Source organism: Cervus elaphus, chromosome 20, assembly GCF_910594005.1.
Source record: "Cervus elaphus chromosome 20, mCerEla1.1, whole genome shotgun sequence".
Lineage (NCBI taxonomy): Eukaryota > Metazoa > Chordata > Mammalia > Artiodactyla > Cervidae > Cervus > Cervus elaphus.
In genome coordinates this window covers 41,563,200-41,589,350 of record NC_057834.1, presented here as the reverse complement: position 1 = coordinate 41,589,350, position 26,151 = coordinate 41,563,200, and the positions used below count along the sequence as shown (strand labels likewise).

At 42.9% G+C, this 26,151-nt stretch overlaps 1 protein-coding gene and 1 long non-coding RNA gene across 2 annotated transcripts; both read right to left on the bottom strand.

Moving 5' to 3' along the window:
- Positions 1-624: 624 nt before the first annotated feature.
- LOC122676709 (trichohyalin-like) lies at positions 625-8,704 on the bottom strand. Its single transcript, XM_043876300.1, has 3 exons — positions 6,528-8,704; positions 2,677-6,212; positions 625-2,361 (listed from the first exon to the last, which is right to left on the bottom strand). Exons 1-3 carry the CDS (start codon positions 8,517-8,519, stop codon positions 948-950), a joined length of 6,942 nt encoding a protein of 2,313 aa, XP_043732235.1. The 5' UTR covers positions 8,520-8,704; the 3' UTR covers positions 625-947.
- A 1-nt stretch (position 8,705) lies between these two features.
- LOC122678353 lies at positions 8,706-15,672 on the bottom strand. Its single transcript, XR_006336070.1, has 3 exons — positions 15,538-15,672; positions 10,778-10,942; positions 8,706-8,900 (listed from the first exon to the last, which is right to left on the bottom strand). It is a non-coding gene; the product is annotated as an uncharacterized LOC122678353 (long non-coding RNA).
- Between the last annotated feature and the right edge of the window lie 10,479 nt (positions 15,673-26,151).

The following is a 26,151-nucleotide window of genomic DNA, read 5'->3' as shown; positions in this document are numbered from 1 at the left end:
TGCTGGGTCTTTGCTGCTGCATGGGTTTTTCTCCAGCTGCAGTGAGTGGGGACTATTATGTAGCTGTGGTGTGCTGGGCTTCTCATTGCGGTGTCTTCTCTTGTTGTGGAGCACAGGCCCAAGGCGTGCAGGCTTCAGTAGTTGTGGCACATGGGCTTAGTTGCTCCATGGCATGTTGTATCTTCCTGGCCTAGGGACTGAACTCGTGGCTCCTGCATTGGTAGGTGGATTCTTTACCACTGAGCCACCCAGGAAGCCCCTGTATATTGCTTTTCATGTTAAATTGTATTGATCTGACTTTAATACTGTGACCTGTGCTTCATTTACTCTCATTTACACAATCTATTTTGTTCCTCCTTTAACATTTAGACTGAGTGTTTAGAGTGTTTAGTTTGTTTTAGAGGTTTCTTTCATAGAAGGACTTGTTTTGGCTTTTTTGGGGTCTCTAGTAGGTGAGTATGAATATTATAATGTATATTACTGAATGAATTGAAGAAAGAACACATATTTTCTGAGTGAAAAATAAATCCTGTTCTAGAGGCTGTGACTATCATACTTGATCTCAGTTTCAACATCAGAGTGACGAATTTCCAAAAACATAGAAGAAACTCAAGGAGAAATGAATGCTTGCTAATTATTTATTGTTAATTTTTACAAGGTTTATAATTTGAATAGGCAGTCCCTTCAGATTAGCTTTGAGAGTTATTCATTAAAGTTAAAATCATAGAGTTATTGGAGGATATTATAAAACATTTGATTCTTCTTTCCACTATAAGCAATTCCTTAAAGATGTTAGAGTCCCAGAAACCAAAAGTTGAGCAATTCCACCCATTACACATTATAGCTAGATGTCTGAGATACGTGGAAAAAGAAAAAGCCAAGAATCCTAAATCAACTAGCTCAATCAACTGGAAAGAGAGAATTTCTTGGAACATCTGGAAGTGACTTCAAGACGAATCTTCAGAGGAGCTAGACTCATTTGAGACCTCAGAGCTCTTCTCAGACTTGTGGTTGCCAGATTTGTTCTGCTGGTCATCATCACCATCTTTCTGTCTTTCTTCCTTGTTTTGGTGCAGCTGTTCTTCTGGATCCCAGATTGGGGAGTTGACATAGCTTCCTCCACTCTTGTGATCCTTAAACATCCCCAAATCTGGATAAGTGATTTCCTTATTTCCTGCATTTCCAATTCCTGATGGATCATGCAAACAGTAACATAACCAGTTACCGTTCTGTTTGGAAAAAAAGTATACCTCACAGGTAATCGGCCCAATTTTTCTGGTGAATGCAGACTCCTGAGGATCTAGACCTTCAAGATCAGCTTTTTCCTGCTTGGGGAAAGGCTTTAGATCTTGTACTCTCCCTAACTTCTCTTTTGTCTCATAGTTGGATTCCCTAACAGATAGCCTTCTTCCAGAGCTGCTCTCATTGTTGCCTCTGAGATGACTCTCATCCCTTCCTGAAGGTGGCCTTTGCTCTCTAACCTCTTCTCTCACACCATTCGTGGGTTCTGGTCTTAATTCCTGTCTTCCATCATTATTGGGTTCTGGGCTCAGGTCTCTCTCTTGGTGTCTTCTATCATCCATTGAAGAGGGGATATTGTCGTCTCTTTGTTGCCATCTTTCATACAATATTGCATCTGGATTCTGCTCTCTATCTTGGTTTCTTCCATCATTCCCAGATTCTGGTCTCACATCCCTCACTTGGTATCTCCTGTCATCTCTTGGTGCTGCAGCTTGGTCTCTGAATCCCAGTCTCTCAGCTTCTGATGAGGTCAATCTTTGCTCCCTAAGGTGGTGTCTTTCATCATTCTGGGGTTCAGGACTCAGGTCCCTCACTTGGTTTCCCTCATCATCCCTTGAAAGGGGGATCTGGTCTCTATGTTGGATCCTTTCATCCTGTCTTGGAGCTAGTCTTTGTTCCCTGTCTTGGCTTCTGTTATCATTGCCAATTTCTGGTCTCACGTCTCTTACTTGGAGTCTCCTCTCATCCCTTGGTGTTAGGGTTTGGTCTCTCACTCCAAGTCTCTCATCTTCTGTTGTAGTTGGCCTCTGGTCCCTAATTTGTTCTCTCTCATCGCCCCTGGGTTCCAGTCTTTGCTCCCTAAGGGGGTGTCTCTCATCATTCTGGGTTTCAGGACTCAGGTCTCTCACTTGGTTTCTCTCATCATCCCTTGATAAGGGGATCCGGTCTCTATGTTGGATCCTTTCATCCTGTCTTGGAGCTGGTCTCTGCTCCCTGTCTTGGCTTCTCTCATCGTTTCCAAGTTCAGGTCTCACATCTCTTACTTGGAGTCTCCTCTCATCCCTTGGTGTTAGGGTTTGATCTCTCGCTCCAAGTCTCTCATCTTCTGTTGCAGTTGGTCTCTGGTCCCTAATTTGCCTTCTCTCATCACTCCTGTGTTCTGGATTTTGCTCCCCAAAATGATGTCTCTCATCATTCTGAGGTTCAGGACTCAGGCCTCTCACTTGGTTTCCCTCATCATCCCTTGATAAGTGGATCTGGACTCTATGTTTGATCCTTTCATCCTGTCTTGGAGCTGGTCTCTGCTCCCTGTCTTGGCTTCTCTCATCATTTCCAAGTTCAGGTCTCACATCTCTTACTTGGAGTCTCCTCTCATCTGTTGGTGTTTGGGTTTGGGGTCTCACTCCAAGTCTCTCATCTTCTGTTGTAGTTGGCCTCTGGTCCCTAATTTGTCTTCTCTCATCACCCCTGAGTTCCAGTCTTTGCTCCCTAAGGCGATGTCTCTCATCATTCTGGGGTTCAGGATTCAGGTCTCTCACTTGGTTTCTCTCATCATCCCTTGATAAGGGGATCTGGTCTCGATGTTGGATCCTTTCATCCTGTCTTGGAGCTGGTCTCTGCTCCCTGTCTTGGCTTCTCTCATCATTTCCAAGTTCAGGTCTCACGTCTCTTACTTGGAGTCTCCTCTCATCCCTTGGTGTTAAGACTCTCACTCCAAGTCTCTCATCTTCTGTTGCAGTTGGTCGCTGGTCCCTAATTTGTTTTCTCTCATCAGCCCTGGGTTCCTGTCTTTGTTCCCTAAGGCGGTGTCTTTCATCATTCTGGGGTTCAGGACTCAGGTCTCTCACTTGGTTTCTCTCATCATCCCTTGATAAGGGGATCCGGTCTCTATGTTCAATCCTTTCATCCTGTCTTGGAGCTGGTCTCTGCTCCCTGTCTTGGCTTCTCTCATCATTTCCAAGTTCAGGTCTCACATCTCTTACTTGGAGTCTCCTCTCATCCGTTGGTGTTAGACTTTGGTCTCTCACTCCAAGTCTCTCATCTTCTGTTGCAGTTGGTCTCTGGTCCCTAATTTGTGTTCTCTCATCATGTCTGGATTCCAGTCTTTGCTCCCTAAGGTGATGTCTCTCATCATTCTGGGGTTCAGGACTCAGGCCTCTCACTTGGTTTCTCTCATCATCCCTTGATAAGTAGATCTGGACTCTATGTTTGATCCTTTCATCCTGTCTTGGAGCTGGTCTCTGTTCCCCTTGGCTTCTCTCATCGTTTGCAAGTTCGGGTCTCACGTCTCTTACTTGGAGTCTCCTCTCATCCCTTGGTGTTAGGACTCTCACTCCAAGTCTCTCATCTTCTGTTGCAGTTGGTCTCTGGTCCCTAATTTGCCTTCTCTCATCACTCCTCTGTTCTGTTTTTTGCTCCCCAAAATGATGTCTCTCATCATTCTGGGTTTCAGGACTCAGGTCTCTCACTTGATTTCTCTCATCATCCCTTGATAAGGGGATCTGGACTCTATGTTCGATCCTTTCATCCTGTCTTGGAGCTGGTCTCTGCTCCCTGTCTTGGCTTCTCTCATCATTTCCAAGTTCAGGTCTCACATCTCTTACTTGGAGTCTCCTCTCATCTGTTGGTGTTAGGGTTTGATCTCTCACTCCAAGTCTCTCATCTTCTGTTGCAGTCGGCCGCTGGTCCCTAATTTGTCTTCTCTCATCAGCCCTGGGTTCCTGTCTTTGTTCCCTAAGGCGGTGTCTTTCATCATTCTGGGGTTCAGAACTCAGGTCTCTCACTTGGTTTCTCTCATCATCCCTTGATAAGGGGATCCGGTCTCTATGTTCAACCCTTTCATCCTGTCTTGGAGCTGGTCTCTGCTCCCTGTCTTGGCTTCTCTCATCATTTCCAAGTTCAGGTCTCACATCTCTTACTTGGAGTCTCCTCTCATCCCTTGGTGTTAGGGTTTGATCTCTCGCTCCAAGTCTCTCATCTTCTGTTGCAGTTGGTCTCTGGTCCCTAATTTGCCTTCTCTCATCACTCCTGTGTTCTGGTTTTTGCTCCCCAAAATGATGTCTCTCATCATTCTGGGATTCAGGACTCGGGTCTCTCACTTGGTTTCTCTCATCATCCCTTGATAAGTGGATCCGGTCTCTATGTTCGATCCTTTCATCCTGTCTTGGAGCTGGTCTCTGCTCCCTGTCTTGGCTTCTCTCATCATTTCCAAGTTCAGGTCTCACATCTCTTACTTGGAGTCTCCTCTCATCCGTTGGTGTTTGGGTTTGGGTTCTCACTCTAAGTCTCTCATCTTCTGTTGTAGTTGGCCTCTGGTCCCTAATTTGTGTTCTCTCATCATGTCTGGATTCCAGTCTTTGCTCCCTAAGGCGATGTCTCTCATCATTCTGGGGTTCAGGACTCAGGTCTCTCACTTGGTTTCTCTCATCATCCCTTGATAAGGGGATCCGGTCTCTATGTTCAACCCTTTCATCCTGTCTTGGAGCTGGTCTCTGCTCCCTGTCTTGGCTTCTCTCATCATTTCCAAGTTCAGGTCTCACGTCTCTTACTTGGAGTCTCCTCTCATCCCTTGGTGTTAAGACTCTCACTCCAAGTCTCTCATCTTCTGTTGCAGTTGGTCTCTGGTCCCTAATTTGTTTTCTCTCATCAGCCCTGGGTTCCTGTCTTTGTTCCCTAAGGCGGTGTCTTTCATCATTCTGGGGTTCAGGACTCAGGTCTCTCACTTGGTTTCTCTCATCATCCCTTGATAAGGGGATCCGGTCTCTATGTTCAATCCTTTCATCCTGTCTTGGAGCTGGTCTCTGCTCCCTGTCTTGGCTTCTCTCATCATTTCCAAGTTCAGGTCTCACATCTCTTACTTGGAGTCTCCTCTCATCCGTTGGTGTTAGACTTTGGTCTCTCACTCCAAGTCTCTCATCTTCTGTTGCAGTTGGTCTCTGGTCCCTAATTTGTGTTCTCTCATCATGTCTGGATTCCAGTCTTTGCTCCCTAAGGTGATGTCTCTCATCATTCTGGGGTTCAGGACTCAGGCCTCTCACTTGGTTTCTCTCATCATCCCTTGATAAGTGGATCTGGACTCTATGTTTGATCCTTTCATCCTGTCTTGGAGCTGGTCTCTGTTCCCCTTGGCTTCTCTCATCGTTTGCAAGTTCGGGTCTCACGTCTCTTACTTGGAGTCTCCTCTCATCCCTTGGTGTTAGGACTCTCACTCCAAGTCTCTCATCTTCTGTTGCAGTTGGTCTCTGGTCCCTAATTTGTGTTCTCTCATCGCCTCTGGGTTCCAGTCTTTGCTCCCTAAGGCGATGTCTCTCATCATTCTGGGTTTCAGGACTCAGGTCTCTCACTTGGTTTCTCTCATCATCCCTTGATAAGGGGATCCGGTCTCTATGTTCAGTCCTTTCATCCTGTCTTGGAGCTGGTCTCTGCTCCCTGTCTTGGCTTCTCTCATCATTTCCAAGTTCAGGTCTCACATCTCTTACTTGGAGTCTCCTCTCATCCGTTGGTGTTTGGGTTTGGGTTCTCACTCTAAGTCTCTCATCTTCTGTTGTAGTTGGCCTCTGGTCCCTAATTTGTGTTCTCTCATCATGTCTGGATTCCAGTCTTTGCTCCCTAAGGCGATGTCTCTCATCATTCTGGGGTTCAGGACTCAGGTCTCTCACTTGGTTTCTCTCATCATCCCTTGATAAGGGGATCCGGTCTCTATGTTCAACCCTTTCATCCTGTCTTGGAGCTGGTCTCTGCTCCCTGTCTTGGCTTCTCTCATCATTTCCAAGTTCAGGTCTCACGTCTCTTACTTGGAGTCTCCTCTCATCCCTTGGTGTTAAGACTCTCACTCCAAGTCTCTCATCTTCTGTTGCAGTTGGTCTCTGGTCCCTAATTTGTTTTCTCTCATCAGCCCTGGGTTCCTGTCTTTGTTCCCTAAGGCGGTGTCTTTCATCATTCTGGGGTTCAGGACTCAGGTCTCTCACTTGGTTTCTCTCATCATCCCTTGATAAGGGGATCCGGTCTCTACGTTCAATCCTTTCATCCTGTCTTGGAGCTGGTCTCTGCTCCCTGTCTTGGCTTCTCTCATCATTTCCAAGTTCAGGTCTCACATCTCTTACTTGGAGTCTCCTCTCATCCGTTGGTGTTTGGGTTTGGGTTCTCACTCCAAGTCTCTCATCTTCTGTTGCAGTTGGTCTCTGGTCCCTAATTTGTGTTCTCTCATCATGTCTGGATTCCAGTCTTTGCTCCCTAAGGCGATGTCTCTCATCATTCTGGGGTTCAGGACTCAGGTCTCTCACTTGGTTTCTCTCATCATCCCTTGATAAGGGGATCCGGTCTCTATGTTCAACCCTTTCATCCTGTCTTGGAGCTGGTCTCTGCTCCCTGTCTTGGCTTCTCTCATCATTTCCAAGTTCAGGTCTCACGTCTCTTACTTGGAGTCTCCTCTCATCCCTTGGTGTTAAGACTCTCACTCCAAGTCTCTCATCTTCTGTTGCAGTTGGTCTCTGGTCCCTAATTTGTTTTCTCTCATCAGCCCTGGGTTCCTGTCTTTGTTCCCTAAGGCGGTGTCTTTCATCATTCTGGGGTTCAGGACTCAGGTCTCTCACTTGGTTTCTCTCATCATCCCTTGATAAGGGGATCCGGTCTCTATGTTCAATCCTTTCATCCTGTCTTGGAGCTGGTCTCTGCTCCCTGTCTTGGCTTCTCTCATCATTTCCAAGTTCAGGTCTCACATCTCTTACTTGGAGTCTCCTCTCATCCGTTGGTGTTTGGGTTTGGGTTCTCACTCTAAGTCTCTCATCTTCTGTTGTAGTTGGCCTCTGGTCCCTAATTTGTGTTCTCTCATCACCCCTGAGTTCCAGTCTTTGCTCCCTAAGGCGATGTCTCTCATCATTCTGGGGTTCAGGACTCAGGTCTCTCACTTGGTTTCTCTCATCATCCCTTGATAAGGGGATCCGGTCTCTATGTTCAACCCTTTCATCCTGTCTTGGAGCTGGTCTCTGCTCCCTGTCTTGGCTTCTCTCATCATTTCCAAGTTCAGGTCTCACGTCTCTTACTTGGAGTCTCCTCTCATCCCTTGGTGTTAAGACTCTCACTCCAAGTCTCTCATCTTCTGTTGCAGTTGGTCTCTGGTCCCTAATTTGTTTTCTCTCATCAGCCCTGGGTTCCTGTCTTTGTTCCCTAAGGCGGTGTCTTTCATCATTCTGGGGTTCAGGACTCAGGTCTCTCACTTGGTTTCTCTCATCATCCCTTGATAAGGGGATCCGGTCTCTATGTTCAGTCCTTTCATCCTGTCTTGGAGCTGGTCTCTTCTCCCTGTCTTGGCTTCTCTCATCATTTCCAAGTTCAGGTCTCACATCTCTTACTTGGAGTCTCCTCTCATCCGTTGGTGTTAGACTTTGGTCTCTCACTCCAAGTCTCTCATCTTCTGTTGCAGTTGGTCTCTGGTCCCTAATTTGTGTTCTCTCATCATGTCTGGATTCCAGTCTTTGCTCCCTAAGGTGATGTCTCTCATCATTCTGGGGTTCAGGACTCAGGCCTCTCACTTGGTTTCTCTCATCATCCCTTGATAAGTGGATCTGGACTCTATGTTTGATCCTTTCATCCTGTCTTGGAGCTGGTCTCTGTTCCCCTTGGCTTCTCTCATCGTTTGCAAGTTCGGGTCTCACGTCTCTTACTTGGAGTCTCCTCTCATCCCTTGGTGTTAGGACTCTCACTCCAAGTCTCTCATCTTCTGTTGCAGTTGGTCTCTGGTCCCTAATTTGTGTTCTCTCATCGCCTCTGGGTTCCAGTCTTTGCTCCCTAAGGCGATGTCTCTCATCATTCTGGGATTCAGGACTCGGGTCTCTCACTTGGTTTCTCTCATCATCCCTTGATAAGTGGATCCGGTCTCTATGTTCGATCCTTTCATCCTGTCTTGGAGCTGGTCTCTGCTCCCTGTCTTGGCTTCTCTCATCATTTCCAAGTTCAGGTCTCACATCTCTTACTTGGAGTCTCCTCTCATCCGTTGGTGTTTGGGTTTGGGGTCTCACTCCAAGTCTCTCATCTTCTGTTGCAGTTGGTCTCTGGTCCCTAATTTGTCTTCTCTCATCACCCCTGGGTTCCGGTCTTTGCTCCCTAAGGTGGTGTCTCTCTTCACTCTTGGCATCTGGACTCACGTCTCTTACTTCACTGCCCTCATCATCTGTTGTTGAAGGTATCTCGTCTCTCTGTTGGATCCTTTCATCCTGTCTTGGAGCTGGTCTCTGCTCCCTGTGTTCGCTTCTCTCATCGTTTCCAAGTTTGGATCTCATATCTCTTACTTGGAGTCTTGTTTCATCCCTTGGTGTCAGAGTTTGGTCTCTCACTCCATGACTCTTTTCATCACTGGGCGTTGGTCTCTGGTCTCTCAGTTTATGTCTCTGCAAATTGGGGGACTCTTCGCCTTGATCTCTCTCTTGGAATTTTTCTTTTTGCAGCTGCTTGCCTTCTAGTTCTGTTACTTGTTTTTCTTGAATTACACATCTTCTCTCCCTTTCTTTTATTTTGGGGTAGAGAAGAGGTTTTATGTGTGTGTAGTAGGCTGTTGTCACTGCAGATATGAGCAAGATTAATTCACTGAAATCATTTGTTTGGTCACCATCTTGATCCAGCTGCTGGAGGATTTTTTCTGTTGTCTCAGAATTATTTGATTCCTATGAGAGAAGAAAAGAACAACAAGAAAGAAAGAAAAAGAAAAGAAGGAGACACAAGAAAATAGGTAGTATATTCATCATTTGTTATTGTTTTTTTTCTTATTCCTTCTTTGTTACCTAGAAAATTTCTTAAGGGACATATGACCTTTCTGTTTTCTATTTTTTTGTTTTTTTAATTAGTTGCCTCCCTAAATAATATTCCATGACAGTATTATATATAGTTTCATAATTTGGAATCACAGTGAATAAAGTATTTATTCCTAACATGTATTACAAAAGCATAACATTTAAATATATTTTTATTATGTAATGATATATTTATTATGTATTTATCACTAATGCCTCTCTCTTTCTCCAACTCTTACTGAAGACTCTTTCATATTCAAAAGTAGGTACAAGTCCCCAAAGTAGAACTCTCTCATCATTTTCCTAAGACAATAGAGGAAGTTCACCTGTTTCAGTCAAAGACAAATCCATCTATGTGTGCTCTGAAGTTAATTCCCTTTATTGTCTAGAAGTCTGAATTGCTTCTCATAATCCCTCTTTCTCTTGACTTTTAAATCTTTTAGTCTTCACTGGTTATCATACTGTAACAGCATGCTTTATTAGTTGCCATATTAAAAAATCTTATATACCACATTCCCCATTTCTTTCTGTCTACCATCCATTATCTTTTCTTATCATTTATCTCCAAGCTTCATGAAAATTATCTGCAGATGTCTCCATTTCTTTGCCCTTCATTCACCCTTCAATCCATGTCATTCTTTTTTTTTTTTCATTTATTTTTATTAGCTGGAGGCTAATTACTTTACAATATTGTAGTGTCATTCTTGCATCTACATTTACCACCACACCAAGTGTCTTCCTTAATGCCAAACACAATGGACACTTTTCAACCCACATTTTATTTGACCTCTCAGCTTCAATTAGCACAAATAATTAATTTTTACTTTAGAAACATTCTCTTCTCTTGGTTTCCATGACCATCCTACTCTCCTGGTTTTCCTCCTATATCTCTAACCTCACTTTCCATTTCCTATTTTTGTTTCTCCTTTTCTACTTCATCTCTAAATATTAGAGTTGTTCAGAATTTAGTTGTGGACATTGTTCTTACCCTGTTTTTAACATTATCATGCATTCCTGTGGTTTCATACCATCAATCAGAAAATGATAATCAGATTTTTGTCCTCAGACCAGATCCCTCTTTTGAACTCTGTACTTATACATCCAACTGCTTTGGTGACATCTCTGTGATATATCGCAGGTAGAAGAAATTGGCCAGTTTGACCAGGATCATGCGAAGAGTTGACTCATCGGAAAAGACCATGATGCTGGGAGGGATTGGGGGCAGGAGGAGAAGGGGACGACAGAGGATGAGATGGCTGGATGGCATCACCGACTCGATGGACGTGAGTTTGAGTTAACTCTGGGAGTTGGTGATGGACAGGGAGGCCTGGCGTGCTGTGATTCATGGGGTCACAAAGAGTCGGACACGACTGAGTGACTGAACTGAGCTGAACTGAACTGACCAGGATCAAATCTTGAGTTTTGTGAAGGTTGAATTTAAATGCAATATCCAGGGGAGATGCTCAATGTATCTGAAGCTCAGGAGAGAGACCTGAACTGATGAAGTGACTGAAATCTTCAACATACAAACAGTGGTTCAAACAAAGAGTGTTAGCGAAATTACTGAGGAGAATGCATGAAGTGAGAAGAGAATCCCAGAGAATATCAAGCCTTATGTAATGGACAGAGGGAGAGGAACTTGAAATAATCCTTAAAGGAAATAGCTGGACCAGTAGGAGGAAAACCAAGAGAGGGTAATGCCATTGGATCCAATAAAAGTCCCAAGTAACAAAGAAGATGGTCCTTCTTACCTCCAGAGCATTTCCAAACTCTTCTTGGAGAAGTTTCTTAAGTTCTGTCTCATTCAGCCTCTGATAGTCTCCATCACTCTTTGCATTAGAGAGGAAAGCATCAATGATACTGATGATGCTTCTCAGAAGACGGCGAGTCATCTTGTTTAGCCAACTGGAGTGTACCTGGAATAGGACAAAGAATTCTCAACTTGTTTCATATCTCTTCTTCCTCCATATCATGGAAGCAGATTACAATGTAAAGATCTGGCCTATTTGTAATTTCAGATGTATAGCTGGCTTTGGGAATTTGTGAAATTTCGCATTTTTAGTTTGTATTGGTTTGGTCAAAAAGTTCATTTGGATTTTTCCATAGGGTGCTACAGAAAAACCCAAACAAACTTTTTTGCCAACCCAATATTTCACTTGCAATGATAATGCTTTTCCTATGATCCCTAAACAGAAGAGGACAGAAACTGAACAGGATCCCTTGGCTCTGTAGTCATGAATGCACTGCATGGAAGTCACCTGGCATGAAGATATACAACTTCTGTTTCCATCCCCTGTGGATAGTGCTAATGGGAAGGGCTGTCAACACTGTACTACCTGACCAGGAAGTAAAAAGCAGGTCAGGAGAATCATCTGCATTAAATTATCTATTTCTTTGTACTTAATCCTATTATGATACATGTCACAGTGTATATTAATTGCTGTTTCTTATCTCACTCCTGTAGAGATTGGGGTCTGTGAGGACCAGGACCATATCATATATACTTTATATTTATCCTAGTGCCTAGAATATCTATGCCTTCATGCATCACAGCCTTGTCATAGTGAAGGGGCTTGTGTAACTCAGTGAAGCTATTAGCCAGGCCACCCAAGATGGACACATTATTTGTTCTGACAAAATGTGGTCCATTGGAGGAGGGAATGGCAAGCCATTCCAGTATTCTTGCTGTGAGAACCCCATGAACAGTATGAAAAAGCAAAAAGATATGGAAGATGAGCCCCCCAGGTCAGAAGGTGTTTAATATGCTACTGGGGAAGAGTGGAAGACAATCACTAAAAGTTCCAGAAAGAATGAAGCAGCTTGGCCAAAGTGGAAATTATGCTCAGTTGTGGATGTGTCTGGTGGTGAAAGTAAATTTTGATGCTGTAAAGAACAATAGTGCATAGGAAGCTGCAATTTTAAGTCTGTAAATCAAGGTAAATTGGATGTGGTCAAGCAGGAGATAACAAGAGTGAGCATTGGCATCTTAGGAATCATTGAACTAAAATGGACGGGAATGGGAAAATTTAATTCAGATGACTATTGTAGCTACTACTATGGACAAGAATCTCCTAGAAAATATGGAGTAGCCCTCAGAGTTAGCAAGAGTTTGAAATGCAGTACTTGAGTGCAATCTCAAAAATGACAGAGTGATCTCAATTTGTTTCCAAGGCAAACCGTTCAACATCACAATAATCCAAATCTGTGTCCCAACCACTGATGCTGAAGAAGCTGAAGTTGAATGGCTCTATGAAAACCTATAAGACCTTCTAGACCTTCTAGAGCTAACACCAAAAAATGATGTCCTTTTCATCATAGGGGATTGGAATACAAAAATTAGGAAGTCAAGAGATACCTGGAATAACAGACAAGTTTGGCTTTGGAGTGCAGAATGAAGTAGGGCACAGGCTAACAGAGTTTTGTCAAGAGAACACACTGGTGATAGTGAACATCCTTTTCCAACAATGCAGGTGATGGCTTTACACATGGACATTACCAGACGGTTAATACTGAAGTCAGATTGATTATATTCTTTGTAGCTAAAGATGGAGAAGCTCTATAGAGTTAGCAAAAACAAGACTTGGAGCTGATTGTGGCTCAGATCATGAGCTCCTTATTGCAAAATTCAGGCTTAAATTGAAGAAAGTAGGGGAAACCATTAGATCATTCAGGTATGACCTAAATAAAATCTCTTATGATTTTACAGTGGAAGTGACAAATAGATTCAAGCGGTTAGATCTGGTAGACAGATTGCCTGAAGAACTATGGATGGAGGTTTATAACATTGTACAGGAGGTGGTGACCAAAACCATCCTCCAGAAAATAAATTGAGAAGGCTTCACAAATAGCTGAGGAAAGAAGAGAAGTGAAAGGCAATGGAGAAAGGGAAAAATATGTCCACTCACCTAAAGCCAGACATCCTGGCATGTGAAGCCTAGTGGGCATTAGAAAGTGTTACTACAAACAAAGCTAGTGGAGGTGATGGAATTCCAGTTTCAAATCCTAAAAGATGGTGCTGTTAAAGTGCTGTATTCAATATGCCAGCAAATTTGGAAATTAAGCAGTGGCCACAGAACTGGAAAAGGTCAGTTTTCATTCCAATCCCAAAGAAGGGCAATGCCAAAGAATTTCAAACTGTGGTACAATTGGGCTTATTTCATATGCTAGCAAGGTAATGCTCAAAATCCTTCAAGCTAGGCTTCAGCAATGCATGAACCAAGAACTTCCAGGTGTACAAGCTGGGTTTCAAAGAGTCAGAAGAACCAGAGATCAAATTGCCAACATTTGTTGGCTCATGGAGAAAGCAAGGGAGTTTCAGGAAAACATCCACTTCGGCTTCATTGACTACACAAAAGCCTTTGACTGTGTGGATCACAACAAACTGGAAAATTCTTAAAAAGATGGGAATACCAGACTACCTTACCTGTCTTCTGAGAAACCTGTATGCTGGTCAAGAAGTAACAGAATGAGACTTGGAACCAATGACTGATTCAAAATTGGGAAAGGAGTACAAGGCTGTATACTGTCACCCTGCTTATTTAACTTATATGTGGAGTATATCATGCAAAATGCCAGACTGGATGAATCACAAGCTGGAATCAAGATTGCTAGGAGAAATATTAATAGACTCAAATATGCACATGATATCAGTCTAATGTCAGAAAGTGAACAGGAGCTAAAGAGCCTCTTGATGAGGGTTAAAGAAGAGAGGCTTAAAACTCAACATTCAAAAAACTAAGATCATGGTGTCCAGGCCCATCACTTCATGGCAGATAGAAGGGGAAAAAGTGGAGGCAGTGACAGTTATTTTCTTGGGCTCCAAAATTTCTAGGCTTCCCTGATGGCTCAGATGGTAAAGAATCTGCCTGCAATGCAGGAGACCTAGGTTTGATACCTGGGACATGAAGATTCCCTGGAGAAGAGCATGGCAACCCACCCCGGTATTCTTGCCTGGAGAATTCCATGGACAGAGGAAACTGGTGAGCTACAGTCCATGGGGTGGTAAAGAGTCAGACATGACTGATCGACTAACACTTGCACTTAACAAAATCACTGCAGACAGTGACTGCAGCCATGAAATTAGAAGATGCTTGCTCCTTGGCAGAAAAACTATGACAAACATAGAGTATTAAAAAGCAGAGACATCAGTTTGCCAACAGAGGTCTATATAGTCAAAGCTATGGTTTTTCCGGTAGTCATGTACGGATGTGAAAGTTGGACCACAAATAAAGCTGGGCGCTAAAGATTTGATGCCTTTGAATTGTGGTGCCAAAGAAGAGTCTTGAAAGTCTCTTGCACAGCAAGGGGATTTAACCACTCAATCCTAAAGGAAATCAGTCCTGAATATTCACTGGACAGACTTATGCTGAAGCTGAAGCTCTAATATTTTGGCCACCTGATGTGAAAAGCTGACTCACTGGGAAAAACCCTGATGCTGGAAAGATTGAAGGCAAAAGGAGAAGGGGGCAGCAGAAGATGAGATAGTTAGATAGCATGACTGACTCAATGGACAAGATTCTAGGCAAATTCCAGGAGATAGTGAAAGATAGGAGAGCTTGGTGTGCTGCAGTCCTTGGGGTTGTAAAGAGTCAGATATGACGTAGCAACTGAACAACAACCACAGAATATAGTAGAAGTTCAAAAGTGTTCTATGAATGAATATATAAACATGACTAATTCCGAGTTTAAGGCATTTGTTGGACTGGGTCTGTGGTTCCTACACTTTGCTGTACTTTAAATTTACCAATAGGAGGGACTTTCTTGGTGATCCAGTGGCTATGACTCCAAACTCCCAGTTCAGGGAACTGGGGTTGGATCCCTGGTCAGGGAACTAGACCCCATAACTAAGACCTGACACAGTCAAATTTAAAAGAAACGATCACCAGGGGGGACCTTTAGAGACATAAAGACTCCAGGTCTTCTCTCCAGAAATAGTGACTCAGTAGGTAAGTAGTGGGACCCTGGAGTCTACCTTTAAACTGTTCCTGGCTGATTCTGATGCAACTTCAAAAGTCACTGACTACCTGAGCTCTGAGGTCCTTTGGCAGCCAGAAGATTTTGTGATAGCGATAGGGATGAATTAACCATTTCAACAAGCATTTGTTAACTATTTTCTTTTGTGCCACTGCTGTGGTGTGTTCTAGAAATGTGAGATTAATAAGAAACAGCTTCTTTCCCCAAGGGACGCAGTGGCTAGAAGAGGAGATACAGGGTTGTCACGTTCAAGCCCAATAGTGGGCACCAAGCAATAATTGGAGACCAATATAGGTACGGTCCATTAGATGTCATCCTTCTTGAAGACAATAGAGGAATATTCTCAAAATATTAGCTTTTTAGCAGAATACACTAAGATTTTGTCCCTCTCATTCTAATAAGAACATGTCTTTGTTAGCAGTGTCATAGAATTCTCCAGAAAGGCAAAACTACAACAGCACAGTTTGTCTGTGTGAGAGTACCAAGAAAAGGAAACTCTTAGAAAAACAGAAATAGATTTTTTTCTTGAAGGACTTACCTGAGTTGCCAAGAGAAATGGAGGACTCAAGCTGAGAGCTTGTGATACTGGGTTTAGGGATCCCAGTGCTTATATAGGGATTTTTAATTGCACCTTTTAGCTAGACGTCTTTTGCAGACAACTCCCCAGGTGTATAATGGACTGATTCATGGCCAACCAAACCCCATTCCACTTGTTTCTTCTCCAGCGGGCCTTTTATCTCAGCATTTCCTTGAACACCACTCCTGTTTTGTATTCTCTGTCTGTACAGCTTGGCCCCTGAGGGACAGCTCCATCTCACACCCACTGTGTGACCATAGCCTCATCAGAATGTGCTGTCAATGTGCTGAACTGGTCTCCAGAAAAATCCTGTGAGTCAACAGTGTTTTCATCTCCTGATGAAATAAAATATATGCATTCTTAATCTGAACCATTTCAGTCCCAAACAAGGTCTCTTGCACAGTTTGCAACAGTACATTTGATTTGGCTTTGTTGAGACTGAAGTGTCCGATTACATTTGATGCTTGCTGCCATGTGGTGATAAACACCAATACTGTCTGTCTTAACTCCCACCTGGCCTGTTCCTATGCTGCTGACTCTGCTCCTCGTGACCCCCTCTCTGTGTTCATCTGCCATCAAAGTATGAGGTGGACTAAAGAATGCATTTATTTTTGATGATCATAGCAGCATAATGTTGGACCCAGGAGAGAATCTATGAGCTACAGTGTTGGTGGTCAATTGTGCTTTCACTGCTTTTATGGAATTTTGCAAACCTGGGACCCTTTTCTTTAGGTTCTATTCACTTTAACTTGGAGAAGCAAATGGCAACCCACTCCAGCATTCTTGCCTGGAAAATCCCATAAGCAGAGGAATCTGGCAGGCTACAGTCCATGGGGTCTCAAAGAGTTGGACACAACTGAGCACGCAACACTCACTCATTCACTTTAACGATCATAAGCCTGGAAGGAAGGAGTTTTTCATTATTATTAAAAACTATTTTCAATTTCACCAGCTTACAAATTGCTCCTTAGTTTCTAAAGAAATTATGTATAGGTGGATGTACTCTCATAGAATCGTTTATGACAATAAAAAGAATTCCTGCTTATCTTTATTGCAGAAATTTTGTAGACTTCTTTTAGAAACAGCTAGTCCTCATTAATCTTAACAGCTTCAAGGGGTGTGTGTGTGTGTGTGTGTGTGTGTGCTCAGTCACACCCAATTCTTTGTGACCCCCATGAACTGTAACCCACCAGGCTTCTCTGTCCAAGGGATTATCCTGGCAAGAATATTGGAGTGGGTTGCCATTTTCTCCTCCAGAGGATCTTTCCAACATAGGGACTGAACCTGCACCTCCTGCGGCTCTTGCATTGGTAGACGGATTCTTTACGACTGAGTCTCCTGGAAAGCCCAACAACCACAAGGTAAACTGTATTAAAGAAACCTCTGTCTTGTGGATGTGACAGGCTGATAAGAACTATAAAATCAGTTAAAGTAAGTACAGGTGAATTTATTTTCTGGGGAACATAATAGTTCCTTTTTTGCTCACTACACTGATGTTGAGAATAGCTTGAAGAGCAGACACTTTCATCTCCATTTCACAGAAGGACATACTGAGAACACAAGAGGTTGTATATTATGTTACCCACAGTAACATAATGAATCACAGACCTAGACCCAAATTGTTTTACCTCCAGTTTGGCTTAAGTCACTTATGTGACTTGCTGTATTGTGTGTAGTAAAGACATTTTGAGTTTTTTCACAAAGTCTGTAGCAAAAATATGAAATGTCAGTTCTTCTCAGTTTCTCCCTTGAATATGCCTGTTAAGTATAGTTGAGCTGCTCAGTTATGTTCGACTCTTTGTGACCCCATGGACTGCAGCATGCCAGGCTTCCCTGTCCAGCACCACCTCCCAGAGCTTGCTCAAACTCATGTCCATCGAGTCGGTAATGACATCCAACCATCTCATCTTCCTGCTTTCAATCTTTCCCAGCATCAGGCATCAGGGTCTTTTCCAATGAGTCGGTGGCCAAGGTACTGGAGCTTCAGCTTCAGCATCAGTCCTTCCAATGAATATTCAGCACTGATTTCCTTTAGGATTGACTGGTTTGATCTCCTTGCAGGTGAATATACCTGTAGCCCTGGGCAATTTGGGGGCTTCCCTGGTGGCTCAGGGATCTCTGGATTAAGAAGATCCCCTGGAGGAGGGCATGGCAACCCACTCCAGTATTCCTGCCTGGAGAATCCGTGGGCAGAGGAGCCTGGCGGGCTACAGTCCATGGGGTCACACAGAGTCAGACTTGACTGAATGACTAAGTGCACACACACTGTGCAGTTTATTTCTGGGAATGCTGAAAGTATATATTTTTTATTAAAGCAAAATAAAGCAAAACAAAAAAGGTTTTTGTAAAGAGGCATTCCAGATACTTGACTTAATAATATTTCATTATTTTTGAATGTGTGTAGAAAACTATGTTATGCCCACATTCAGAGGGCTCCCACGTATAGGCTGAGGGGTTTCCTGGCTACTGAAGGCAGATGAGGCGGTGGCTGGACGCCCCCAGCCTCACACAGGCCATGTTCCCCACATGACTGTGGAGAAGCTGCTGACCTTTGTGTGTGTGGAGGGCAGGGATCTGCTGAGCGTGCTTCCTGTGGCCATGAGTTACCATTGTTGAGGTGATTAATAACAGTAATACAAATAATTCTTGCTTTTGAAGGAACTTCCTTGTGTAAATGTCTTCCCACCCTCTTGGCAAATCAGCCTTTGGCAGCCAGGCGTGCCGCCTCTGGGTTTTGTGTGTGGTCCTGGGGCTGCTGGTGCTGATGCCTGTGCTCTAACCTCCTTCGATTCTGAGTTTGGATTATCTTATGCCTGGGGTTGTCTCTCTCTCTCTTTTTTAATGGAAATTCTGGGAAGGGATTTATTTATTGGCTGTGTCCTGACCAGGGATCAAAACCCTGTTACATGCATTGGAAGACAGGTTTTTATCTATTTATTTCAAAAAATTTTTATTTTTTTAATTGGTGGAAAATTGCTTTACAAGTTCACACTGGTTTCTGTCCGACAACAATGAGAATCAGTGGTAATTACATATATATACCCTTCCCTCCTGAACCTCTGTCCCTTCCCTCTATCCTACCCCTTTAGGTCATCACAGAGTGCCAGGTTGGGGTCCCTATGTTATTTAGCAACTTCCCACTAACTATTTTACACATGGGTAGTGTATGTATGTCAATGACACTTTCTCAATTCGTTCCACCCTCATCTTCCCCTGCTGAGTCCACAAATCTGTTCTCTACTAGTTTCATTAGTACCATTTTTCTAGATTCCATATATATGTATTAATATACTATATTTGTTTTTTCTCTTTCTGACTTGCTTCACTCTAAGAGGCTCTATGTTCATCCATCTCACTACAACTGACTCAAACTAGTTCCTTTTCATGGCTGAGTCATATTCCATTGTGTATATATATATATATATATGTATATATATATATATATCTCACAACTTCTTTATTCATTCATCTATCGATGGACATCTAAGTTGCTTCCATGTCCTGGCTATTGTAAATATTGCTACAATGAACAATAGTGTACGTGTGTGTTTTAGAATTGGGTTTCCTCAGGGCTTCCGTGGTGGCTCAGATGGCAAAGAATCTGCCTGCCATGTGGGAAGACCCAGTTTTAGTCTCTGGGTCAGGAAGATCCTTTAGAGAAGGAAATGACTACCCACTCCAATATTCTTGCTGGAGAATTCCATGGACAGAGAAGCCTGGCTGGCTACAGTCCATGGGGTCACAAAGAGTCAGACATGACTGAGTGACTAACACTTTTCAGAGTATATGCTCAGTAGTGGGATTGCTGGGTCACATGGTAGATTTATTCCTAGTTTTTAAAGGAATCTCCATACCGTTTTCAATAAGGGCTGTATCAGTTTACATTCCCTCCAACAGTGTAAGAAGGTTCCCTCTTTTCTCCACATCATCTCCAGCATTTATTGTTTGTAGATTTTTTGATGTTGGCTGTTCTGACCAGTGTGAGGTGATACCTCATTGTAGTTTTGATTTGCATTTCTTTAATAATGAGCGATGTTGAACATCTTTTCATGTGTTTATTTGCCATCTATATGTTTTCTTTAGAGAAATGTCTGTTTAGGCCTTCTGCCCATTTTTTGATTAGATTGTTTGTTTTTCTGATATTGAGATGTATGAACTGCTTATGTATTTTGGAGAGTAACTGTTTGCCGGTTGCTTCACTTGCAATTATTTTCTCCCATTCTGAGGGTTGTCTTTTCATTTTGTTTCTAGTTTGCTGTGCTAAAGCTTTTAAGTTCTTTTAGGTCCCTTTTGTTTATTTTTGTTTTTATTTTCATTAATCTAAGAAGTGGGTCAGAGAGAATCTTGCTGTAATTTATGTCAAAGAGTGTACTGTGGATGGCAGATTCTTAATCACTGGACCATCAAAGAAGTCCCTGCCTGGAGTCTTCTTGCTTTCCTCCTTTCTCCATCTTTCTCATACTCTGATGGTCTCTTTTCTGTCTTCCTTTTGGCTTCCCCTCCTTTCAACCTTTCAATCTTTTTCTGTTTTTTTTTTTTTTTGTTGTTGTTCCTTTCCTTTCTTATCTTCTGTCTCTTCTACTTCCTCATAACCACCCTATTCATTCCAGAATATTTGAAATCTCCATTCATACTGGTCTTCTCTTTCATCCTCTTGATCAAAAATTTATTATTTTCTATCAGGGAAAATAAAAGCAAAGCACATTGTTAACTAACATGTCTGGTTCTTGCTATCAGAAGGGACAGTGACGTTTACTGAGTGCCCAGTCTGCCAGCCCTAGAGGGATAGAGAGCCCGTCACACAACAGGGGAGCTGGTCTTCAGCCCAGGACTGCTTCCTGCTGGGGTTCGTGCTGCTTGCATTCTACCCAACCCTGCCTCTATGGAGACAACATTTTTTGACCCAGAGTCCTTGGTCCATTGTTGTAAGCATAGCTCTTTCTGTGACAACCTTATGGTGATATGGTCATGCCCCCTGGCATTGAGGTCTCTAAATGCCTCCTGGGACCCTGCTGCTGCTAAGTCACTTCAGTCGTGTCCGACTCTGTGTGATCCCATAGACGGCAGCCCACCAGGCTCCCTTCCCATTCTAACCTTGCCTGCTATGCTACGTCCGACAATTTAAGAAATCTCTCTGAAGCTCAGCAGCAAGGTCAAGTGGTCATCACTTCCTGGGTGTGTGCCTAGGGTACCTTGCGGCTCAAGGGAATGCTCTATTGTGGTGTGGTTTAAGCTCATCTGAGGAAAAGCTCAGTACAAATCCCAGTTATTATGTTAAATACGGGGTTTGGCATGATGAAATGTGAAGCTTTTGTTCCATCTGAATGAGGCTCCTTTAAATACACTTGGGCCAGTAATTACAGAATTTAAGACTTCCCCAAACATGTTCATAATCAGGAATGAACTGGGAGAATGAGGGGGATGCCGAGATTCCTGATGTGTCCTTGCTCAGCTCAAACTTTTCTTGATCAGAAAATGGAAAAGCCAGAAAATCCTTATCCTTGTGTCTTTCTTGATAGAAGATCATAAACTCAGTGACCAAACAATAGGTACATTTAACTGACTTTCCTTATGTTGTTGTTGTTCAGTCGCTAAGTTGTGTCTGATTCTTTGCAACCTCGTGGATGATAGCACGCCATACTCCTCTGTTCTCCACTATCCCCCAGAGTTTCCTCAAATTTGTGTCTACCGAGTCAGTGATGCCATCCAACCATCTCATCCTTTGTTGCCCCCTTCTCCCTTTGCCTTCAGTCCTTCCCAGCCTCAGGGTCTTTTCCAATGATTCAGCTCTTCCCATCAGGTGGCCAAAGTACTGGAACTTCAGCTTCAACATCAGTCCTTCCAGTGAATATTCAGGGTTGATTTCCTTTAGGACTGACTGGTTTGATCTCCTGGCAGTCCAAGGGGACTCTCAAGAGTCTTCTCTAGCACCACAATTTGAAAGCATCACTTCTTCAGTGCTAAGCCTTCTTTATGATCCAACACTCACATCTGTACATGACTGCTGGAAAAACCATAGCTTTGATTATACAGACATTTGGCAAAGTGATGTCTCTGCTTTTTAATACTCTTCTTATATTTGAGGAACTATTTCTGAAACTGTGATTGTTAAGGATTTTAAAACAAGTCAGTAAGGGGTATGATTTCCTTTCTCATGGTTTAAACATGTTGATGTCATTGCAGATCTCAAAGTAAATTTTTTTGTTCATAAACAACATAAATTTGTTTCTGACAGTTCTAGAGACTGGGAAGTCTTAAGATCAAGACATGGGCAGATTTGGTGTCTGGTGAGGACCTGCTTCCTGGTTCTTGGATGGCCATCTTCTTGCTGTGTCCTCACATGGTGGAAGGCTCAAAGTAATTTTTATTTAAACACAATGTATAAATTCTTGATTCTTGAAAACACTAAAACATTACTTATTCCTTCTAAGACTTATTTGAAAGTACCATTCCTCCTGGTCCTATCTCTCCCTTCTCAGGGGTTAAAAACTGTGATCAGTTTGGGGTTTTTCTTTCAGAGATATATATATTTGCCTGTTCATCTTTATGGATAGAGGAAACCAAGAAGGATATGGATTACAGGTCTCCACATATTTCCCCCTTTGGTTTAGCCTTGTCTCCTGAAGCAGATTGTATGCTTCTTGAACCAGAAACTATATCTTCTGTTTGATCTGACTCCCCCTCCCCGCAAGCCTATATGGTTGTGTGTGTGTGTGTGTGTGTGTTGGTGAGGAATAGTTAACTAAAATCTTTTTGTTTGAGAGAAATGATTTACAGCATTTTACTGTAGTAGAGTTAGTTACAAAGTTAGGAACAGATCCAGGTTCTCTGTTTCAAAACCACTGCTGCTCACCCAGTGGGCAACTGAACTGTTGTCCCCTGGATTTTGACAATACTTGAAGCTTTAAGCTTGATCCAAAGGAATTAACATTTATGCAGACTCTCTTCAAAGAACTGAAACATTGTGATGAAAAGAGCCTTTGTGTCGCCTCTTCACCGGCCTTATGCCACACTGTCCCTGCCCCTCGGGTGTTCTTGTGTTCTGCTTTCCAGGAAGGATTTGTCCCTTCAGAGGTGGTAGAACCTAGTCAGCTGATCTCAGCTTTGGCTCTGAAACCTTCCTCCGTTTCTCCTTCAGTGGTTTATAGAGAGCAGAGGAAAATCTTTGTGATGTTTCCTGGAAGTTTCAGCAACGGCCTTAACATTCTTGGGACCCTCATTGCTCCTATAGGCAATATATGCCACCAAACACATATGGAAGAATTCTGTCTTTTCATCAAACCATTCTATTTTCTTTCTACTTTTTTTTTTTAAAATTTTCCCAAGCGGTGCCTGGAGAGGAGCCCCCCTCGGGTCCCAGGTCCCAGTGGAGATGACAGCGCTAGGGCTGCTACTCCTGCCCGCGAGCTTTCTGAAAATCTCCCAAGAAATAAGGCTTGAGTCTGGTTCTCATCACAGGCCCCTGCCCACCACTCAAACTTCTCTCATGTTTACTCACATCTGAAAACTTTTAAAATGTAATTAATTTTTTAATTGGAGTATAATCCAGTATTCTTGCCTGGAGAATCCCTTGGACAGAGGAGCCTGGCAGGCTACAGTCCACGGGGTTGCAAGAGTTGGACGTGACTTAATGACTAACCCACCACCATAATTGTTTACAGTGTTGTATCAGTTTCTGCTGTGCAACACCATGAACTGGCTATGTGTATGTTAGTTGCTCAGTCGTGTCTGACTCTGCAACCCTATGGACTGTAGCCTCTCAGGCTCCTCCGTCCATGGAATTCTCCAGGCAAGAATACTGGAGTGAGTCGCCATTTTCTTCTCCAAGGAATTTTCTGACCCAGAGATCGAACCTGGGTCTCCTGCATTGCAGGCAGATTCTTTACCATCTGAGCTACCAGGGAAGCCCAAAAAATCAAGATATTTTCCAAGCAAGAACACTGGAGTGGGTTGCCTTGCCCTCCTCCTGGGGACATTTCCCAACCCAGGGATCGAACCCAGGTCTCCCGCATTGCAGGCTGATTCTGTACCATCTGAGCCACCAGGGAAGCTGTATGTATACATATATTCCCTCCTTCTTGAGCTTCCCTCCCACCTTCTCCATCCCACCCCTTTAGGTCATCGCAGAGCACCAAGCTGAGCTCCCTGCCCTATACAGCAGCTTACCACTAGCTATATACTTCACGCATCACATCTGGAGTCTGACTGACTTCACACACAAGGCTCTCAGGGCTACACATGCTCCCTGCGCTCTTCCCTGCCTCCCAGCCTTTGTTCATGGTGCTCCCTTTGACCTGAGAGCATGAGCTGACTTTCCTTCTGCCTGAACTCCATTTTCTCTCTGGGACCATTCTCTGGTGATATGATTGATTGAGGCTGCACTGCCTTTGGCCTCATCTTTCACCGTGTCTAGTATTGCTCCCTCTTCCTGCCACATTGCCTTCTTTGTTGCTCCTTGAACACACTAGGCAAGCCCATCTCAGGGCCTTAGCATGCACTGTTCCCTCCACTGGAATTCTCTTCCCCTAGTGGCCATAGCCTGGTTCTCTTCCTCACCTCCTGCAACTCCCACCCCACCACACCCTGCTTATGACAACACATTCATTTTTCCTGCCCACTCCCTCACTCGGCTTTCTACTCTCCCTCACACTGATTCCATCTAACATACTATATAGTTGCTTATTTATTTTCTATTTTTCTGCCTAGAATATAGGCTCCGTGAGGGCATGACTTGGTCTGTTTTGTTCATTGCTCTATTCCCAACACCTAGAAAGTGCCTACTAGGTTGTAGACACATGCAGCAGATATTTTTTGAATGAATAAATTAGTGATTCTTTTTTCCCTCTTATTAAAGACATTATTATGTAAAAACCAGTGCTATGTGAGTTCTAAAAATCTGGGGTTAAATAGAAAAAATATGGCTAGGGGTTTCTGATTACACGACGCAACTCTAACTATGATAGTGCTTTTAAGTATCATAATCTTGCCCTTGTTAATAATGTCTATACCAATTGTCTGTGTTGTGTGTAGCCAGGCCTGTGCTGAGGCACTTGGCAAAAACTGAATGATGATGCCATATCTGGACCTTCATCACTGCATATTTTCTAGCTGTTTCCTAAGCACATCTTATCTCCTGAATTATATTGTCAGCTTCTTGGGTATAGAAGTCAAATTTTGTTGTTCTTAACAACTCCACACTTGAAATGGTGTTGAATTCCATCACTAATTATTCATTTGTTTTTCCATACTCTTTTGTTTCACGAAAGGATGGAAAGTTGCTGAATGTAGAGCCATGGTGTGTAGTCAACAACTGCTTATTGACTGACTGATCAGGATTGCAACTCCTACTGACCCTAAGAACAGACTGGATTTGGCTATTGGAAGTTGCATTTGGGTCCTTTATGTGAAATTCAGGCTCCTGCTGGAAGCAGTGTGACATCTCTGACTGATGTCTCAGTGTCCTTGGATCTTCCTTCCTTCATCCTAATTTAAGTTTTGATAAACATAGTCCTGTTACTGAGCGGTTGTAAAATTGGAAATATATATTACTGTATATAAACCAGAGTATGTCTTTTTTCTCTATTTATAATCTTTGAGAGAAAATTATTCTTTCCTTTTAAGTGTATTTATTTATGTATAGCCTCTTCAGATAGATTTAAAGCTATTTGTAATAAAACACATAAAGAATAAACTAGTAATTTTTTAAAGTAGAAAATTATAACTAAGGAAAAAGAAGAATTCAAAGACACCAACAGTGCAATTGCTGTTATTATACTTGAGGCTTTCTGGTGTCAGTTCCAAAATATGGTCCTCATGATTGTAAACTGTCATCCACTGTCAAAAACTGTCATTCATTTTATGAGAAAATAAAGCATTTCTTAGGTTTAAATTCTAAAAAAAAATACATCTCATGTGGGACTTTATAAAGGTATTCACTTCATGATGAAATGGACAAAATTCTCAACTGCGTTTTGACAGCCAAAGCAGTGATTTTTTTTTTCACTTGTCTGTTTCTTGCAGTTTTGACCAAAACTGAGGGTGTGAGTGGGAGTTGTTATTTGATGGGTATTAAAAAATTGGGTGTGTGACTTTAAAACATAACTCAGTGAGGGCAATTCTGAAGCATAGACGAATGTGGTCTCCTGGGATTTAAGGATTTAGGGATTTAGCTCAGGCCAAGGGTAGAATTTGTGCTAATTGAGGAGTGGGAATTAGTGCTTCTTATGCAGCTGACCATAAAGAAGGCTGAGCACTGAAGAATTGATGCTTTTGAACTATAGTGCTGGAGAAGACTCTTGAGAGTCCCTTGGGCTGTAAGGAGATCCAATCAGTCCATCTTAAAGGAAATGAACCCTGAATATTCACTGGAAGGACTGATGTTGAAGCTGAAGCTCCAATACTTTGGCTACCTGATGTGAAGAGCCGATTTATTGAAAAAGATTCTGATGCTGGGAAAGATTGAGGGCAGGAGGAGAAGGAGGCAACAGAGAATGAGATGGTTAGATGAAATCATTGACTCAATGCACATGAGTTTGAGCAAACTCTGGGAGATAGTGAAGGACAGGGAAGCCTGTC